At 60.4% G+C, this 22,069-nt stretch overlaps 1 protein-coding gene across 1 annotated transcript in view; it reads right to left on the bottom strand.

Annotated features, from left to right (window-relative positions):
- Positions 1-2,667: 2,667 nt before the first annotated feature.
- The window catches only part of NFRKB (nuclear factor related to kappaB binding protein), a 42,642-nt gene continuing 23,240 nt past the window's right edge, over positions 2,668-22,069 (bottom strand). The window contains exons 18-26 of the mRNA XM_075329352.1: positions 17,910-18,033; positions 17,759-17,838; positions 10,922-11,130; positions 10,586-10,850; positions 10,324-10,515; positions 8,896-9,573; positions 8,643-8,749; positions 7,872-8,007; positions 2,668-3,094 (exon numbers count right to left, since the gene is read on the bottom strand). Coding sequence (XP_075185467.1) covers positions 2,972-3,094; positions 7,872-8,007; positions 8,643-8,749; positions 8,896-9,573; positions 10,324-10,515; positions 10,586-10,850; positions 10,922-11,130; positions 17,759-17,838; positions 17,910-18,033 — 1,914 coding nt within the window. The 3' untranslated portion in view covers positions 2,668-2,971. The remainder of the gene's footprint in view (positions 3,095-7,871; positions 8,008-8,642; positions 8,750-8,895; positions 9,574-10,323; positions 10,516-10,585; positions 10,851-10,921; positions 11,131-17,758; positions 17,839-17,909; positions 18,034-22,069) is intronic.

Below are 22,069 nucleotides of genomic sequence, written 5' to 3' on the forward strand. Positions count from 1 at the left end.
GTTCTATGGGTCTGTGGATGGAGCCCGGCCTCAGGGCTTGGTGGCCGGAAAGATCCCACTTCCTCAGAGCCCCTCAGGGGGATGGGGAAGGAAAACAGCATGTGGGCTCCATCCTCCGTACCAGCAATAGGTACCTCAACCTTACAAACCGCAAGTGGGGTGAGAAGGGAGCATGCTGGGGGCCCCATATGGGCCCACTTTTCTTCCATCCGATATAGTCAGCAGCTACTGCTGACTGAACAGTGGAGCTTATGCATGGATGTCTGACCTCCTTCGCACAAAGCAGAAAACTGGTGAGCCAGTGATCCCACTGGGGGTGTATAGCCAGAAGGGGAGGGGCCTTACACTTTTTAGTGTAATTGCTTTGTGTGGCCTCCGGAGGCAGTGCTATACACCCAATCGTCTGGGTCTCCCAATGGAGCGCCAAAGAAATACCCCAAAACTATCGTGCAGTCGCACTTTTTTTTTTGCAGTTTTTCTACACTTGACGTTTTGCCGTTTTCCAGTACACTGTATGGTAAAACGTATGGTTTCATTTAAAAGTACAACTCGTCCTGTAAAAATCAAGCCCTCATATGGCAAGATTGACAGAAAAATAAAAAACGGGAGCAAAAAAAAAACCCAGAAAACCACCCAGGAGTGAAAGGGTTACAGAGCTTCCATCAGCAGGTTTTTGCTATTTCATATGAAAGCAGCATGATGTAGTGGCAGAGATTAGATTCCATACAATCAGTGTTTTACCAGCAGGAGATTGTCACTACAGGACTAGGTCGCATGTGCAGGACAGTCTGGTGAATCTGCGTGACTCCGCCCTCACCAATGATTGGCCACTCCCTGTGCACAATGTCAGCAAGCTGCCAATCAGTGGGGTGGGCGGGGTTATTCACAGCAGTAAAAACGTAGATTCTATCCAAACTGCAGCAAGCAGCTCAGTAAGGGACATCACTGGAATCAGGCTCTCTGCCCCACATCAGGGGTGGGGAAGCTCTGGCATGCAGGCCGATTACAGCCAGTGATTACTTTTACTGCAGCCCCTGGGCACATTCCCGGGAAATGAAGTGATCAGGGGGCAGCCTTTGCGCTATTCCCGACTGCCGGCCCTTTAAATCCCACTGCATGATGCGAGGAAGCGCAAACACTCTGGCCTGTGGGTAGATGCTAGAATGTAGACTCCTTCCGGGACCTGACTGCAGCCCATACATTCTAGGGTCAACCCTGGCCTGAGCTAGCATGCTCAGGGCTTACCTTGTGGGCGGGGTAACCAGCGCGCTGCACTCTTATCACAGAGGAAGAGGTGCAGAAGATTTACCAGCCTCATGTCGCCCGAACCTGTGCTGTGTGACCCCTCCCCCCCCCCCCCAATACTGTGAGTCCGCAACCCATCGGTGCCCCCCCCGTCCAGTGATGTGTAGCCCCAAGTGCTGTGTAACCCCCACTGCTGTCCATGCCGCCAACTACTGCTGTCCATGCTGTCACCTAGTGCTCTCCGTGCCCCAGCATCTCCTGTGATGTATACGCCCCTCCTGTGATGTACATGCCCCCAGCCTCTCCTGGGTTGTATACACCACCGCCTCTCCCGGGATGTACACGCCCCCCGCCTCTCCCGGGATGTACACACGCGCCCCGGCCTCTCCCGAGATGTAGACGCGCCCCGGCCTCTCCCGAGATGTAGACGCGCCCCGGCCTCTCCCGGGATGTAGACGCGCCCCGGCCTCTCCCGGGATGTAGACGCGCCCCGGCCTCTCCCGGGATGTAGACGCGCCCCGGCCTCTCCCGGGATGTAGACGCGCCCCGGCCTCTCCCGGGATGTAGACGCGCCCCCAGCCTCTCCCGGGATGTACACGCCCCCAGCCTCTCCCGGGATGTACACGCCCCCCGCCTCTCCCGGGATGTACACACGCGCCCCGCCTCTCCCGGGATGTACACACGCGCGCCGGCCTCTCCCGGGATGTAGACGCGCCCCGGCCTCTCCCGGGATGTAGACGCGCCCCGGCCTCTCCCGGGATGTAGACGCGCCCCAGCCTCTCCCGGGATGTACACGTGCCCCAGCCTCTCCCGGGATGTACACGCCCCCAGCCTCTCCCAGGATGTACATGCCTCCAGCCTCTCTTGGGATGTACATGCCCCCAGCCTCTCTTGGGATGTACATGCCCCCAGCCTCTCTTGGGATATGTACCCCCAGTATTTCCTGTAATTTATGCCTCCCAGCCTCTCCAGACCGAGACAAACCTGGTAAGCAGTTGTAAGAATCAACATGATCAATATCTCCGAGCATCACAGCCGCACCGAAGAGAAGCCGCTCCGGCCACCACATTAGGGGTGAATGGTTTGACCAAATATAGCAGGAAATTTTGTTGGTAAAGTTGATAATCTTGTGCGGCCCCTGAAGGTTGGCAGTAGAAAGCTTCCCCAGCCCTGCTGTATATTACGCTCCGCGCAGACAGCAGCGTGATGAGGTCTGTGCTCACTCCAGCCGTTCCCCATAAATTGTGTAATGATGTAAATGTGTAGGGGATAAAGCAGCGTAAACCCGAGACAAGTGACCGGCGCAGTGACCCACCCACCCTCGCAGGGCCACGTACGAGGGTCAGAGGCCAGGCAGCCAGGGGCTCTGCTGCTTGCGCAGAGTATTTCAGGAATGGTCACATACGGCTCCTTTCACAATTTCTTCTCTTTACATCTTAAATATATTTTACATTTACAAGCAAAAGGCAAATATATATTATTTTTTTTCACCCTTTGCTGTTACAGCATAAGAACAAGTCCCCACACGAGGTCTGCCGCGTCCGAGCCCTCGGCGCGCAGCAGGATCTGTGCAGCTTCGATCAACTGCTGCCACTGTTCTGATTGGATGCTGCGCACAGCCGATGCCGTGAGGTCCGGGACCGCAGAGCTGACGGTCGTTCACTCTCAGGACTGGTCACGTTGGCCGCAGAGCACATCAGGTTGCCACTATCCCGGTGTGGTCCAGTCATTGAGGCTCGGCTGCTGGCTTTGGGGGAGGGGTGGCGGTTACCACAACGGTGGACATCGCCTTGGACGCTGCAGAGGAGGAGGACTGCAGATGTGTGGCAGGGACAGTCTGAATACGCACCTAGCGGAGAGAAGGAGAGCATTACTACATTAACCAAAACGAGGAGCAGCCGGCGCCCAGAAATCATACACCGGACCCCGAGTAGAAACAGTCTCTGCAGCAGGAAGTGCGGCTGCAGGAAGAAAGGAATCGCAGTTCTCCCTGCAGCTGATTCCAGTCATCGGGCAGTGACTGTACAGAGAGTCAAGAAGTAACGGAGCGATCACTGCGCTGCTCCCCGCCCGGCTGACACTGCGCTGACTACTGAACCCCGACTTCCCCCCGCCCGGCTGACACTGCGCTGACTACTGAACCCCAACTGCCCCCCGCCCGGCTGACACTGCGCTGACTACTGAACCCCGACTGCTCCCCGCCCGGCTGACACTGCGCTGACTACTGAACTCCGACTGCTCCCCGCCCGGCTGACACTGCGCTGACTACTGAACCCCGACTGCCCCCCGCCCGGCTGACACTGCGCTCACTGACTACTGAACCCCGACTGCTCCCCGCTCGGCTGACACTGCGCTGACTACTGAACCCCGACTGCCCCCCGCCCGGCTGACACTGCGCTGACTACTGAACCCCGACTGCCCCCCGCCCGGCTGACTACTGAACCCCGACTGCTCCCCGCCCGGCTGACTACTGAACCCCGACTGCTCCCCGCCCGGCTGACACTGCGCTCACTGACTACTGAACCCCGACTGCTCCCCGCTCGGCTGACACTGCGCTGACTACTGAACCCCGACTGCTCCCCGCCCGGCTGACACTGCGCTGACTACTGAACCCCGACTGCTCCCCGCCCGGCTGACACTGCGCTGACTACTGAACCCCGACTGCTCCCCGCCCGGCTGACACTGCGCTGACTACTGAACCCCAACTGCTCCCCGCCCGGCTGACACTGCGCTGACTACTGAACCCCAACTGCTCCCCGCCCGGCTGACACTGCGCTGACTACTGAACCCCAACTGCTCCCCGCCCGGCTGACACTGCGCTGACTACTGAACCCCAACTGCTCCCCGCCCGGCTGACACTGCGCTGACTACTGAACCCCGACTGCCCCCCGCCCGGCTGACTACTGAACCCCGACTGCTTCCCGCCCGGCTGACTACTGAACCCCGACTGCTCCCCGCCCGGCTGACACTGCGCTGACTACTGAACCCCGACTGCTCCCCGCCCGGCTGACACTGCGCTGACTACTGAACCCCGACTGCTCCCCGCCCGGCTGACACTGCGCTCACTGACTACTGAACCCCGACTGCTCCCCGCTCGGCTGACACTGCGCTGACTACTGAACCCTGACTGCTCCCCGCCCGGCTGACACTGCGCTGACTACTGAACCCCGACTGCTCCCCGCCCGGCTGACACTGTGCTCACTGACTACTGAACCCCGACTGCTCCCTGCCCGGCTGACACTGCGCCGACTACTGAACCCCAACTGCCCCCCGCCCGGCTGACACTGCGCTCACTGACTACTGAACCCCGACTGCTCCCCGCCCGGCTGACACTGCGCCGACTACTGAACCCCGACTGCTCCCCGCCCGGCTGACACTGCGCTCACCGACTACTGAACCCCGACTGCTCCCTGCCCGGCTGACACTGTGCTGACTACTGAACCCCGACTGCTCCCCGCCCGGCTGACACTGCGCTGACTACCAAAATGCCTAGAAAAAGAAGACCCCCCTCCCCACCAGGGCAACAGACACCCAGCTATGCTGCCACCCGGAGGCTGCGACTAAGAATACAGCCTAGAAAAACAAGACCCCCCTCCCCACCAGGACAACAGACACCCAGCTATGCTGCCACCCGGAGGCTGAGACTAAGAATACATCCCAGAAAAACAAGACCCCCCTCCCCACCAGGGCAACAGACACCCAGCTATGCTGCCACCCGGAGGCTGAGACTAAGAATACATCCTAGAAAAACAAGACCCCCCTCCCCACCAGGGCAACAGACACCCAGCTATGCTGCCACCCGGAGGCTGAGACTAAGAATACAGCCTAGAAAAACAAGACCCCCCCTCCCCACCAGGGCAACAGACACCCAGCTATGCTGCCACCCGGAGGCTGAGACTAAGAATACAGCCTAGAAAAACAAGACCCCCCCTCCCCACCAGGGAAACAGACACCCAGCTACAGTTAGGTCCAGAAATATTTGGACAGTGACACAAGTTTTGTTATTTTAGCTGTTTACAAAAACATGTTCAGAAATACAATTCTATATATAATATGGGCTGAAAGTGCACACTCCCAGCTGCAATATGAGAGTTTTCACATCCAAATCGGAGAAAGGGTTTAGGAATCATAGCTCTGTAATGCATAGCCTCCTCTTTTTCAAGGGACCAAAAGTAATTGGACAAGGGACTCTAAGGGCTGCAATTAACTCTGAAGGCGTCTCCCTCGTTAACCTGTAATCAATGAAGTAGTTAAAAGGTCTGGGGTTGATAACAGGTGTGTGGTTTTGCATTTGGAAGCTGTTGCTGTGACCAGACAACATGCGGTCTAAGGAACTCTCAATTGAGGTGAAGCAGAACATCCTGAGGCTGAAAAAAAAGAAAAACTCCATCAGAGAGATAGCAGACATGCTTGGAGTAGCAAAATCCACAGTCGGGTACATTCTGAGGAAAAAGGAATTGACTGGTGAGCTTGGGAACTCGAAAAGGCCTGGGCGTCCACGGATGACAACAGTGGTGGATGATCGCCGCATACTTTCTTTGGTGAAGAAGAACCCGTTCACAACATCAACTGAAGTCCAGAACACGCTCAGTGAAGTAGGTGTATCTGTCTCTAAGTCAACAGTAAAGAGAAGACTCCATGAAAGTAAATACAAAGGGTTCACATCTAGATGCAAACCATTCACCAATTCCAAAAATAGACAGGCCAGAGTTACATTTGCTGAAAAACCCCTCATGAAGCCAGCTCAGTTCTGGAAAAGTATTCTATGGACAGATGAGACCAAGATCAACCTGTACCAGAATGATGGGAAGAAAAAAGTTTGGAGAAGAAAGGGAACGGCACATGATCCAAGGCACACCACACCCTCTGTAAAACATGGTGGAGGCAACGTGATGGCATGGGCATGCATGGCTTTCAATGGCACTGGGTCACTTGTGTTTATTGATGACATAACAGCAGACAAGAGTAGCCGGATGAATTCTGAAGTGTACCGGGATATACTTTCAGCCCAGATTCAGCCAAATGCCGCAAAGTTGATCGGACGGCGCTTCATAGTACAGATGGACAATGACCCCCAAGCATACAGCCAAAGCTACCCAGGAGTTCATGAGTGCAAAAAAGTGGAACCTTCTGCAATGGCCAAGTCAATCACCAGATCTTAACCCAATTGAGCATGCATTTCACTTGCTCAAATCCAGACTTAAGACGGAAAGACCCACAAACAAGCAAGACCTGAAGGCTGCGGCTGTAAAGGCCTGGCAAAGCATTAAGAAGGAGGAAACCCAGCGTTTGGTGATGTCCATGGGTTCCAGACTTAAGGCAGTGATTGCCTCCAAAGGATTCGCAACAAAATATTGAAAATAAAAATATTTTTTTTGGGTTTGGTTTATTTGTCCAATTACTTTTGACCTCCTAAAATGTGGAGTGTTTGTAAAGAAATGTGACAATTCCTACAATTTCTATCAGATATTTTTGTTCAAACCTTCAAATTAAACGTTACAATCTGCACTTGAATTCTGTTGTAGAGGTTTCATTTCAAATCCAATGTGGTGGCATGCAGAGCCCAACTCGCCAAAATTGTGTCACTGGCAAAAGATTTCTGGACCTAACTGTATGCTGCCACCCGGAGGCTGAGACTAAGAATACAGCCTAGAAAAACAAGACCCCCCTCCCCACCAGGGCAACAGACACCCAGATATTCCCTTAGTGCAAAAGCCATAGGAGAAAAACTAATCCCTCCTTCCCAAATGAAGAGGGCTCTGTGTCCCCCAATCAGGGCTATGAGAAAGATATTGCAGCACTCCCAAAAAATCTCTCTCAGTCGCCTCATTGGGGGGGGGGTTTGGGGAAGAACCATGGGACGTCCTAAAACGGCGTCTGGAGCAGGAAAACGAGTGCTGCAAAGACAGAAAAGCCAATTGTGACCGGCTGCGGCTGCCGGGAGGAGATGGCTCCTTTCTAAGATGTGTTCTTGGCGTCACCATGGGTCCTGTCTATCCCCACAGTTGCCCCCCCCTGCCCCGGCCGCCCCCCGCTCACCTGTGTGTCCTGTCTATCCCCACAGCTGCCCCCCCCCTGCCCCGGCCGCCCCCCGCTCACCTGTGTGTCCTGTCTTTCCCCTCAGCTGCCCCGGCCGCCCCCCGCTCACCTGTGTGTCCTGTCTTTCCCCTCAGCTGCCCCGGCTGCCCCCGCTCACCTGCGTGGCCTGTCTTTCCCCTCAGCTGCCCCGGCCGCCCCCCGCTCACCTGTGTGTCCTGTCTTTCCCCTCAGCTGCCCCGGCTGCCCCCGCTCACCTGCGTGGCCTGTCTTTCCCCTCAGCTGCCCCCCGCTCACCTGCGTGGCCTGTCTTTCCCCTCAGCTGCCCCGGCCGCCCCCCGCTCCCTGTCTTTCCCCTCAGCTGCCCCGGCTGCCCCCGCTCACCTGCGTGGCCTGTCTTTCCCCTCAGCTGCCCCCCGCTCACCTGCGTGGCCTGTCTTTCCCCTCAGCTGCCCCGGCCGCCCCCCGCTCCCTGTCTTTCCCCTCAGCTGCCCCGGCCGCCCCCCGCTCCCTGTCTTTCCCCTCAGCTGCCCCGACCGCCCCCCGCTCCCTGTCTTTCCCCTCAGCTGCCCCGGCCGCCCCCCGCTCACCTGCGTGGCCTGTCCTTGCTGCTGGAGCTGCTGCAGTTGCTGCGTGGTCAGGAAGCTGACCGGTTTGTTCCCGGCGATGAGCTTGGTCCCAGCTGGCACCGTGGTCAGGATGATGTTCCGTCCCAGTCCACTAATACTAGGGGGAGACGCAGAGATGAGACGCCGCCTGCCACATGTTAGTTACATCTTCAGGGTCTCCCCCCACCACAGAGCGTCCATCCCCTGTCTGCAGCGCGGTCACTGTGCGCAGCGCGGTCACTATCTGAAGCGCGGTCACTATCTGAAGCGCGGTCACTATCTGCAGCGCGGTCACTATCTGCAGCGCGGTCACTATCTGCAGCGCGGTCACTATCTACAGCGCGGTCACTATCTACAGCGCGGTCAGTGTGCGCAGCGCGGTCACTGTGCGCAGCGCGGTCACTGTGCGCAACCTACACTCCGAACTAAAGGGGTTATAAAGAAAAAAAGCAACAAGCACCGTCCGGTAACCCATCCAGCTTAACCCCCGCACTTCCAGCTCTGATGCTCTGGGGGTCCCCGACACTCTACTTCCTACACCAATGGCGTCATGTCCAGACCACAGCAGCCAATCCCTGGCCTCAGGGGTATCGTACAAGACCAGCGGAGCCACAGATTGGCTGCTGAATGCGGCGTGGTCATTCCACGGCTGTACACGGTGTCCGCAGGGACCGGATTTGGGATTTTCTGCTGTCTGCCATATATGGCTCCGTGCTGGCACCGACTGACGGCCATCGCGGTGACGCCACTTACTTTGCTCCTAAGTTGCCTTTGATGATGGGCGCGGCCACGACGCTCTTCCCCTTCATGGGCTGACCGAGCACAGACAGCGGCACCGTGATCCTCGCCGGGAGCTTTCCCTACAAGAGAAAGCACAAATGGAGCAAATGACTCCCTAAACTAAAGCTCCCCGCTCTCACCCAACTCTCCCAGCACCCAGACAGGCAGCGCTGGCATCCCGAGCCCTGCGCCCCGACACTGGGGGACCCCGGATCAGAGACCTCACCTGCTGGGTGGTGAGCGGGATCTGCCGGACGGTGGCACCAGCCGCCCCCACAGCGAGGCCGCTCAGAGGCTTTGCTCCAGCGCTGGTCATGGGGGCCAGGCTTACGGTTGTAGCGGTGTGAACTGGGCTGACCACGGCGGAGGAGGCCACGGGCACTGGCTTAGCAGTCACAGTGATGCTCTGATTGGCTGCAGCCTTTGGAGGGACGACGCCGAGTCCTTGTACGATCCGGATGGTGGTGGCCGCTTTGGTGTCGGCACAGGTGGTGGCTTTGCTTTTGTGATCAGCTGCAGCCATCCCCAGAGCCGGCATCAGTCTATACCCAGAGCCACCGGCCTCCGCGGGCTTCACCTCCGGGGCGATCTTCAGAGAGGCTGGACCGGGGGAGGACGGGGACGAGGGCGTGGATGGCATCTGCAGGAGGCTTTTACTGTTACCAGAGGCCGGGGCGGCAGAAAACAGCTCCTGTGACAACTTTACAGCTGTGACCTGGGACTTGGCCAACGTGGCCATCATGTCCGGCGTGATGCGCAGAATGGTCTGCCCCTTGGCATCGGTGGTGATGGACGATGGAGGCAGGCGCAGCACGTCCTTGCCCTGGATCCGCAGATTGGTGGTGGACAGAGGAAGACTGGGGGCCGACTGGGATTTTATACCCAGCTGAGAAGACAGCGCCACCTGGTGGTGAGGAAAAAGCAGTATAAGCCGCCAGTTATCATAATCCCACATTACAGCCGTGTTCACACCGCGCACCATTACTGCGGCACACACCGCGCACCATTACTGCAGCACACACCGCGCACCATTACTGCAGCACACACCGCGCACCATTACTGCAGCACACACCGCGCACCATTACTGCAGCACACACCGCGCGCCATTACTGCAGCACACACCGCGCACCATTACTGCAGCACACACCGCGCACCATTACTGCAGCACACACCGCGCACCATTACTGCAGCACACACCGCGCACCATTACTGCAGCACACACCGCGCACCATTACTGCAGCATGCACCGCGCACCATTACTGCAGCACACACCGCGCACCATTACTGCAGCACACACCGCGCACCATTACTGCAGCACACACCGCGCACCATTACTGCAGCACACACCGCGCACCATTACTGCAGCACACACCGCGCACCATTACTGCAGCATGCACCGCGCACCATTACTGCAGCACACACCGCGCACCATTACTGCAGCACACACCGCGCACCATTACTGCAGCACACACCGCGCACCATTACTGCAGCATGCACCGCGCACCATTACTGCAGCACACACCGAGCACCATTACTGCAGCACACACAGGTTACACGTCACTGTCCGGGGCGTGTTCACACTGAGGAGCAGCGGCACGCGCACGGCAATGCCCTGGTAGGAGATGAGCCGTGTCCCGGCTCCGCAGAGCATTACCTGTTTGAGGATGCTTTGGCCGGTGATGCTCTGCAGGATGGTCGGGGCGGTCCCAACTGGAGAACTGACTGTCGGCTTGGAAGAGACCGTGGAAGAGGTCAAAGTGGTGACAGTGATCCCTGCGGGAGTCAGCGCGGGCCCGGGCCGGGGGGCGGCAGCAGCCGGCGGAGGCTTCACCGGCATTGTCACTACCTACATTACAGAGAGCGGTGTGAGAATGGTGGCAGTAACGCCGCGGCCGCACCAGCCCCGCTCCACTCACCTGCGTGATGGCCTTGGTGGTAGAAGATGTGACTGGCAATCTAATATGAGAGACTGCCGGGGACAGCGGCTGCGATGCAATGGCGGGTGCCTGTGACGGGGCGACTGGAGCAGGGGCGGTCACAATGCGCACTTGGGGGATGGCTGGGGCGGTGGGCAGGGGGCTTCGTACAGGTCCTGGAGTCACAGCGCTCATCTGGCCGGTCACAGGGGGGCTCAGCAACGTGCCGAGCTGAGGTATGCTCGGAGAAGACACCAGGAGAACGCTGCAGAGACAGGACACGTCAGCGCCAAATCACAGCCAACATGGCCTCCCGAGGGTCCAAAGGGGGCTCACCTCTGACTGGATTTCGGGGGCTCCTGGACGCTGCTGGTGAGGAGTTTGCTGACGGATGCAGATGTGGTTGGGGACAATGGTGTTGCTGGAAGAGCTGGGGCAGTGGGAGTCCCGGGGGTCCCGGGGGTCGGGGGCATGCTGCACTCACTCAGCGACCCGGGGTCCGGGGTCCCACCGCTCTTCACTGAAAACTCCTTGTTACTTGACTTCTGATAAAACAAAGCAAATATCACTGTAAGGCCTCGAAGTATTCGCCAGCAGGTCACCAGAAAACGCCAAAGAGCCGGACACCGCACCTCGTACACCGCCGTCCCACCGCACCTCGGACACCGCCGTCCCACCGCACCTCGTACACCGCCGTCACACCGCACCTCGTACACCGCCGTCACACCGCACCTCGTACACCGCCGTCACACCGCACCTCGTACACCGCCGTCACACCGCACCTCGTACACCGCCGTCACACCGCACCTCAGACACCGCCGCCCCACCACACCTCGTACACCGCCGTCCCACCGCACCTCGTACACCGCCGTCCCACCGCACCTCGGACACCGCCGTCCCACCGCACCTCGGACACCACCGTCCCACCGCACCTCAGACACCACCGTCCCACCGCACCTCGTACACCGCCGTCCCACCGCACCTCGTACACCGCCGTCCCACCGCACCTCGTACACCGCCGTCCCACCGCACCTCGTACACCGCCGTCCCACCGCACCTCGTACACCGCCGTCCCACCGCACCTCATACACCGCCGCCCCACCACACCTCGGACACCGCCGCCCCACCGCACCTCGGACACCGCCGTCCCACCACACCTCATACACCGCCGTCCCACCGCACCTCGGACACCGCCGTCCCACCGCACCTCATACACCGCCGTCCCACCACACCTCGGACACCGCCGTCCCACCGCACCTCGTACACCGCCGTCACACCACACCTCAGACACCGCCGCCCCACCACACCTCAGACACCGCCGTCCCACCGCACCTCGGACACCACCGCCCCACCACACCTCGTACACCGCCGTCCCACCGCACCTCGGACACCGCCGTCCCACCGCACCTCAGACACCACCGTCCCACCGCACCTCAGACACCGCCGTCCCACCACACCTCATACACCGCCGTCCCACCGCACCTCGGACACCGCCGTCCCACCGCACCTCATACACCGCCGTCCCACCACACCTCGGACACCGCCGTCCCACCGCACTTCGTACACCGCCGTCACACCACACCTCAGACACCGCCGCCCCACCACACCTCGTACACCGCCGTCCCACCGCACCTCATACACCGCCGCCCCACCGCACCTCGGACACCGCCGCCCCACCGCACCTCGGACACCACCGTCCCACCACACCTCGGACACCGCCGTCCCACCGCACCTCATACACCGCCGTCCCACCGCACCTCGGACACCGCCGTCCCACCGCACCTCATACACCGCCGTCCCACCACACCTCGGACACCGCCGTCCCACCGCACCTCGTACACCGCCGTCACACCACACCTCAGACACCGCCGCCCCACCACACCTCAGACACCGCCGTCCCACCGCACCTCGGACACCACCGCCCCACCACACCTCAGACACCACCGTCCCACCGCACCTCGTACACTGCCGTCCCACCGCACCTCGTACACCGCCGTCCCACCGCACCTCGGACACCGCCGTCCCACCGCACCTCGGACACCGCCGTCCCACCGCACCTCGGACACCGCCGTCCCACCGCACCTCGTACACCGCCGTCCCACCGCACCTCATACACCGCCGTCCCACCGCACCTCAGACACCACCGTCCCACCGCACCTCAGACACCACCGTCCCACCGCACCTCGTACACCGTCGTCCCACCGCACCTCGTACACCGCCGTCCCACCGCACCTCGTACACCGCCGTCCCACCGCACCTCATACACCGCCGCCCCACCACACCTCGGACACCGCCGCCCCACCGCACCTCGGACACCACCGTCCCACCACACCTCGGACACCGCCGTCCCACCACACCTCATACACCGCACCTCGGACACCGCCGTCCCACCGCACCTCATACACCGCCGTCCCACCACACCTCGGACACCGCCGTCCCACCGCACCTCGTACACCGCCGTCCCACCACACCTCAGACACCGCCGCCACACCACACCTCAGACACCGCCGCCCCACCACACCTCAGACACCGCCGCCCCACCACACCTCAGACACCGCCGTCCCACCGCACCTCGGACACCACCGTCCCACCGCACCTCGGACACCACCGTCCCACCACACCTCGGACACCGCCGTCCCACCGCACCTCGGACACCACCGCCCCACCACACCTCAGACACCACCGTCCCACCACACCTCGTACACCACCGTCCCACCACACCTCGTACACCACCGTCCCACCACACCTCGTACACCACCGTCCCACCACACCTCGTACACCACCGTCCCACCACACCTCGTACACCACCGTCCCACCACACCTCGTACACCACCGTCCCACCACACCTCGTACACCACCGTCCCACCACACCTCGTACACCGCACCTCGTACATCCCCGTCCCACCGCACCTCGGACACCGCCGTCCCACCACACCTCAGACACCACCGTCCCACCGCACCTCAGACACCACCGTCCCACCGCACCTCGTACACCACCGTCCCACCACACCTCGTACACCACCGTCCCACCACACCTCGTACACCACCGTCCCACCACACCTCGTACACCACCGTCCCACCACACCTCGTACACCGCACCTCGTACATCCCCGTCCCACCGCACCTCGGACACCGCCGTCCCACCACACCTCAGACACCACCGTCCCACCGCACCTCGTACACCACCGTCCCACACACACCTCGTACACCACCGTCCCACCACACCTCGTACACCACCGTCCCACCACACCTCGGACACCGCCGTCCCACCACACCTCATACACCGCCGTCCCACCGCACCTCGGACACCGCCGTCCCATTGCACCTCGGACACCGCCGTCACACCACACCTCAGACACCGCCGCCCCACCACACCTCAGACACCGCCGTCCCACCGCACCTCGGACACCGCCGTCCCACCGCACCTCGGACACCACCGTCCCACCGCACCTCGGACACCACCGTCCCACCACACCTCGGACACCGCCGTCCCACCGCACCTCGGACACCCGCCGTCCCACCGCACCTCGGACACCACCGTCCCACCGCACCTCGGACACCACCGTCCCACCACACCTCGGACACCGCACCTCGTACACCGCACCTCGTACACCACCGTCCCACCACACCTCGTACACCACCGTCCCACCACACCTCGTACACCGCCGTCCCACCGCACCTCGTACACCACCGTCCCACCGCACCTCGTACACCACCGTCCCACCACACCTTCGTACACCGCCGTCCCACCGCACCTCGGACACCACCGTCCCACCGCACCTCGGACACCACCGTCCCACCACACCTCGGACACCGCACCTCGTACACCGCACCTCGTACACCACCGTCCCACCACACCTCGTACACCACCGTCCCACCACACCTCGTACACCACCGTCCCACCGCACCTCGGACACCACCGTCCCACCACACCTCGTACACCACCGTCCCACCACACCTCGTACACCACCGTCCCACCACACCTCGTACACCACCGTCCCACCACACCTCGTACACCCACCGTCCCACCACACCTCGTACACCACCGTCCCACCACACCTCGTACACCACCGTCCCACCACACCTCGGACACCGCACCTCGTACATCACCGTCCCACCACACCTCGTACACCACTGTCCCACCACACCTCGGACACCGCACCTCGTACACAGCCGTCCCACCGCACTTCGGACACCGCCGTCCCACCGCACCTCGGACACCACCGTCCCACCGCACCTCGGACACCACCGTCCCACCGCACCTCGGACACCACCGTCCCACCACACCTCGGACACCACCGTCCCACCACACCTCGTACACCGCACCTCGTACATCCCCGTCCCACCGCACCTCGGACACCGCCGTCCCACCACACCTCGTACACCACCGTCCCACCACACCTCGTACACCACCGTCCCACCACACCTCGTACACCACCGTCCCACCACACCTCGTACACCACCGTCCCACCACACCTCGTACACCACCGTCCCACCACACCTCGTACACCACCGTCCCACCACACCTCGGACACCGCACCTCGTACATCACCGTCCCACCACACCTCGTACACCACTGTCCCACCACACCTCGGACACCGCACCTCGTACACAGCCGTCCCACCGCACCTCGGACACCACTGTCCCACCACACCTCGGACACCGCACCTCGTACACAGCCGTCCCACCGCACCTCGGACACCGCCGTCCCACCCGCACCTCGGACACCACCGTCCCACCGCACCTCGGACACCACCGTCCCACCACACCTCGGACACCACCGTCCCACCACACCTCGTACACCACCGTCCCACCGCACCTCGTACACCACCATCCCACCGCACCTCGGACACCACCGTCCCACCGCACCTTGGACACCGCCATCCTACCACACCTCGGACACCACCGTCCCACCGCACCTCGTACACCGCCGTCCCACCGCACCTCGGACACCGCCGTCCCACCGCACCTCGGACACCGCCGTCCCACCGCACCTCGGACACCACCGTCCCACCGCACCTCGGACACCGCCATCCCACCACACCTCGGACACCGCACCTCGTACATCACCATCCCACCGCACCTCGGACACCGCCGTCCCACCGCACCTCGGACACCGCCGTCCCACCGCACCTCGGACACCGCCGTCCCACCGCACCTCGGACACCGCCGTCCCACCGCACCTCGGACACCGCCGTCCCACCGCACCTCGGACACCGCCGTCCCACCGCACCTCGGACACCGCCGTCCCACCGCACCTCGGACACCGCCGTCCCACCGCACCTCGGACACCGCCGTCCCACCACACCTCGGACACCGCCGTCCCACCGCACCTCGTACACCGCCGTCCCACCACACCTCGGATATCACCGTCCCACCACACCTCGTACACCACCGTCCCACCGCACCTCGGATATCACCGTCCCACCGCACCTCGTACACCACCGTCCCACCACACCATGGACACCGCACCTCGTACATCACCGTCCCACCACACCTCGTACACCACCGTCCCACCACACCTCGTACACCACCGTCCCACCACACCTCGGATATCACCGTCCCACCACACCTCGGATATCACCGTCCCACCACACCTCGGATATCACCGTCCCACCACACCTCGGATATCACCGTCCCACCACACCTCGGACACCACCGTCCCACCGCACCTCGGATATCACCGTCCCACCACACCTCGGACACCACCGTCCCACCGCACCTCGTACACCACCGTCCCACCATACCTCGGATATCACCGTCCCACCACACCTCGGACACCACCGTCCCACCGCACCATGGACACCGCACCTCGGACATCACCGTCTCACCGCACCATGGACACCGCACCTCGGACATCACCGTCCCACCGCACCTCGGACACCACCGTCCCACCGCACCTCGGACACCGCCGTCCCACCGCACCTCGGACACCGCCGTCCCACCACACCTCGTACATCACCGTCCCACCGCACCTCGTACATCACCGTCCCACCTCACCTCGTACATCCCCGTCCCACCACACCTCGGACACCACCGTTCCACCGCACCTCGGACACCACCGTCCCACCGCACCTCGGACATCACCGTCCCACCACACCTCGTACATCCCCGTCCCACCGCACCTTGGATACTACCATCCCACCACACCTCGGACATGACCGTCCCACCGCACCTCGTACATCCCCGTCCCACCACACCTCGTACATCCCCGTCCCACCGCACCTCGGACACCACCGTCCCACCACACCTCGTACATCCCCGTCCCACCGCACCTCGGACACCACCGTCCCACCACACCTCGTACATCCCCGTCCCACCACACCTCGTACATCCCCGTCCCACCACACCTCGTACATCCCCGTCCCACCACACCTCGTACATCCCCGTCCCACCGCACCTCGGACACCACCGTCCCACCACACCTCGTACATCCCCGTCCCACCACACCTCGTACATCCCCGTCCCACCACACCTCGTACATCCCCGTCCCACCGCACCTCGGACACCACCGTCCCACCACACCTCGTACATCCCCGTCCCACCACACCTCGTACATCCCCGTCCCACCACACCTCGTACATCCCCGTCCCACCGCACCTTGGACACCACCGTCCCACCGCACCTCAGACACCACCGTCCCACCGCACCTCAGACACCACCGTTCCACCACACCTCGGATACCACACCTCGGACACCACCGTCCCACCACACCTCGGACACCGCCGTCCCACCACACCTCGGACACCGCACCTTGTACATGCCCGTCCCACCACATCCACCCATAGGCACAGTTGAAGGTTTGTTACAATGTATCAGTCTGCGCCAGGGGTCACAAATCTGTAGTATCCAGCTGTGGTACTATTACAATTTCCAGCACGGCCTATCACCTACAGCCTGTCAGGGCATGCTGGGAGTTGTAGTGGCACAGCCTGGGATATACTCAGCGTCAGTCTGCCATCACGGCTGTGTCTCAGAGGATCGGGTGCCATTATAGAAAAGCCTCCACTGTGGGAGAATTAGGCAAGAAAGTAAAGAGGAAGCTGGAAATCCTGACAGCAAGCAGAGGTCCTGACAGTGAGGAGGAGCTGGACGGGTGGGTCAGGGGCGCAGGATGATTAGGCTCATTACGGGGGCCCAGGAACACATACGGGGCTCGCTCCCGGTACGTACGATCTTTGATGGCGTCTTCGGCTTCTGCTGCAGAGCCTTCTTGGCTTTGGCCGCCGCCGCCTGAGCCTGGTGGATCCTCTCTGCAAAAGTAAACATGAGGCTATAGGAGCGGACGTCTGGAGATGCAGAGCGCCCGGGGCAAGATCCCTACCAAACTCTTCCTCGCTTCGGTCTCGGTGGAGGTAGATCCAGAGCTTGCGGCCAATATCGTATTTCACACAGGGATCCTTCTCGTAGTGCAGCCGGTCCAGCGCTCCACTCACTACGGTGTTAACCTGACAAGCCGGAAAAGGGGAGAGATGAGGACATGTGAGACCCGGAACATTACAGCAGGGGCCAACGTAACAAGTGCAACACCGACGCCTGGAGGTCCCGGGAGAGCCAGACAAGGGGAGAGATGAGGACATGTGAGACCCGGAACATTACAGCAGGGGCCAACATAACAAGAGCAACACCGACGCCTGGAGGTCCCGGGAGAGCCGGACAAGGGGAGAGATGAGGATATGTGAGACCCGGAACATTACAGCAGGGGCCAACGTAACAAGAGCAACACCGACGCCTGGAGGTCCCGGGAGAGCCGGACAAGGGGAGAGATGAGGACATGTGAGACCCGGAACATTACAGCAGGGGCCAACGTAACAAGAGCAACACCAGCGCCTGGAGGTCCCGGGAGAGCCGGACAAGGGGAGAGATGAGGACATGTGAGACCCGGAACATTACAGCAGGGGCCAACCTAACAAGAGCAACACCAGCGCCTGGAGGTCCCGGGAGAGCCGGACAAGGGGAGAGATGAGGACATGTGAGACCCGGAACATCACAGCAGGGGCCAATGTAACAAGAGCAACACCAGCGCCTGGAGGTCCCGGGAGAGCCGGACAAGGGGAGAGATGAGGACATGTGAGACCCGGAACATTACAGCAGGGGCCAACGTAACAAGAGCAACACCGACGCCTGGAGGTCCCGGGAGAGCCAGACAAGGGGAGAGATGAGGACATGTGAGACCCGGAACATTACAGCAGGGGCCAACCTAACAAGTGCAATGCCGACGCCTGGAGGTCCCAAGAGAGCCGAACAATGGGAGAGATGAGGACATGTGAGACCCGGAACATTACAGCAGGGGCCAACCTAACAAGTGCAACGCAGACGCCTGGAGGTCCCGGGAAAGCCAGACAAGGGGAGAAATGAGGACAAGAGAGAGATGAGGACATGTGAGACCCGGAACATTACAGCAGGGGCCAACCTAACAAGTGCAACGCCGACGCCTGGAGGTCCCGGGAGAGCCGGACAAGGGGAGAGATGAGCACAAGAGAGACCCGGAACATTACAGCAGGGGCCAATGTAACAAGAGCAACGCCAACGCCTGGAGGTCCCGGGAGAGCCGGACAAGGGGAGAGATGAGGACATGCGAGACCTGGAACATTACAGCAGGGGCCAACCTAATAAGTGCAACGCCAGCGCCTGGAGGTCCCGGGAGAGCCGGACAAGGGGAGAGATGAGGACATGTGAGACTCGGAACATTACAGCAGGGGCCAACCTAACAAGAGCAACGCCGACGCCTCGAGGTCCCGGGCGAGCCGGACAAGGGGAGAGATGAGCACAGGAGAGACCCGGAGCATTATAGCAGGGGCCAATCTAACAAGTGCAATGCCAGCACCTGGAGGTCCCGGGAGAGCCGGACAAGGGGAGAGATGAGGACATGTGAGACCTGGAACATTACAGCAGGGGCCAACCTAACAAGTGCAACGCCGACGCCTGATGGTCCCGGGAGAGCCGGACAAGGGGAGAGATGAGGACATGTGAGACCTGGAAAATTACAGCAGGGGCCAACCTAACAAGTGCAACGCTGACGCCTGATGGTCCCGGGAGAGCCGGACAAGGGGAGAGATGAGGACATGTGAGACCTGGAACATTACAGCAGGGGCCAACCTAATAAGTGCAACGCCAGGGCCTGGAGGTCCCGGGAGAGCCGGACAAGGGGAGAGATGAAGGGAATTTTGTTACTTACCGTAAATTCCTTTTCTTCTAGCTCCTATTGGGAGACCCAGACGATTGGGTGTATAGCTACTGCCTCCGGAGGCCACACAAAGCATTACACTAAAAAGTGTAAGGCCCCTCCCCTTCTGGCTATACACCCCCCGTGGGATCACGGGCTCATCAGTTTTAGTGCTAAAGCAAGAAGGAGGAAAGCCAATAACTGGTTAAACAAATTCACTCCGAAGTAACATCGGAGAACTGAAAACCATGCAACATGAACAACATGTGTACCCGAAAAAAACAAAAATCCCGAAGGAAACAGGGCGGGTGCTGGGTCTCCCAATAGGAGCTAGAAGAAAAGGAATTTACGGTAAGTAACAAAATTCCCTTCTTCTTCGGCGCTCCATTGGGAGACCCAGACGATTGGGACGTCCAAAAGCAGTCCCTGGGTGGGTAAAGAAATACCTCATGTTAGAGCTGCAAAGACAGCCCTCCCCTACGGGGAGGCAACTGCCGCCTGCAGGACTCTTCTACCTAGGCTGGCGTCCGCCGAAGCATAGGTATGCACCTGATAATGTTTGGTGAAAGTGTGCAGACTCGACCAGGTAGCTGCCTGGCACACCTGTTGAGCCGTAGCCTGGTGTCGTAATGCCCAGGACGCACCCACGGCTCTGGCAGAATGGGCCTTCAGCCCTGATGGAACCGGAAGCCCAGCAGAACGGTATGCTTCAAGAATTGGTTCCTTGATCCATCGAGCCAGGGTGGATTTTGAAGCCTGCGACCCTTTGCGCTTACCAGCGACAAGGACAAAGAGTGCATCCGAGCGGCGCAGGGGCGCCGTGCGGGAAATGTAGATTCTGAGTGCTCTCACCAGATCCAACAAATGTAAATCCTTTTCATACCGAAGAACTGGATGAGGACAAAAGGAAGGTAAGGAGATATCCTGATTAAGATGAAACGAGGATACCACCTTAGGGAGAAACTCCTGAATGGGGCGCAGCACTACCTTGTCCTGGTGGAAGACCAGGAAGGGAGCCTTGGATGACAGCGCTGCCAGCTCAGACACTCTCCGAAGAGATGTGACCGCTACCAGAAAAGCCACTTTCTGTGATAGTCTAGAAAGTGAAACATCCCTCAGAGGCTCGAAGGGCGGCTTCTGGAGAGCAACTAGTACCCTGTTGAGATCCCATGGATCTAACGGCCGCTTGTACGGGGGAGCGATATGACAAACCCCCTGCAGGAACGTGCGCACCTTAGGAAGTCGTGTTAGACGCTTCTGAAAAAACACGGATAGCGCCGAGACTTGCCCTTTCAGGGAGCCGAGCGACAAGCCCTTTTCTAACCCAGATTGCAGGAAAGAAAGAAAAGTAGGCAATGCAAATGGCCAGGGAGACACTCCCTGAGCCGAGCACCAGGATAAGAATATCTTCCACGTTCTGTGGTAGATCTTAGCGGACGTGGGCTTCCTAGCCTGTCTCATGGTGGCAACAACCCCTTGAGATAATCCTGAAGATGCTAGGATCCAGGACTCAATGGCCACACAGTCAGGTTCAGGGCCGCAGAATTCCGATGGAAAAACGGCCCTTGGGACAGTAAGTCTGGCCGGTCTGGTAGTGCCCACGGTTGGCCGACCGTGAGATGCCACAGATCCGGGTACCACGACCTCCTCGGCCAGTCTGGGGCGACGAGTATGACGCGGCTGCAATCGGATCTTATCTTGCGTAGCACTCTGGGCAAGAGTGCCAGAGGTGGGAACACATAAGGGAGCCGGAACTGCGACCAATCTTGCACTAGGGCGTCTGCCGCTAGAGCTCTTTGATCGCGAGACCGCGCCATGAAGGCCGGAACTTTGTTGTTGTGCCGAGACGCCATTAGGTCGATGTCCGGCACCCCCCAGCGGCGACAGATTTCCTGAAACACGTCCGGGTGAAGGGACCATTCCCCTGCGTCCATGCCCTGGCGACTGAGGAAGTCTGCTTCCCAGTTTTCTACGCCGGGGATGTGAACTGCGGATATGGTGGATGCTCTGTCCTCCACCCACATCAGAATCCGCCGGACTTCCTGGAAGGCTTGCCGACTGCGTGTCCCTCCTTGGTGGTTGATGTATGCCACCGCTGTGGAATTGTCCGACTGAATTCGGATCTGCTTTCCTTCCAGCCACTGCTGGAAGGCTAATAGGGCAAGATACACTGCCCTGATTTCCAGAACATTGATCTGAAGGGTGGACTCCTGCTGAGTCCACGTACCCTGAGCCCTGTGGTGGAGAAAAACTGCTCCCCACCCTGACAGGCTCGCGTCTGTCGTGACCACTGCCCAGGATGGGGGTAGAAAGGACCT

Source organism: Anomaloglossus baeobatrachus, chromosome 11 (genome assembly GCF_048569485.1).
Source record: "Anomaloglossus baeobatrachus isolate aAnoBae1 chromosome 11, aAnoBae1.hap1, whole genome shotgun sequence".
Lineage (NCBI taxonomy): Eukaryota > Metazoa > Chordata > Amphibia > Anura > Aromobatidae > Anomaloglossus > Anomaloglossus baeobatrachus.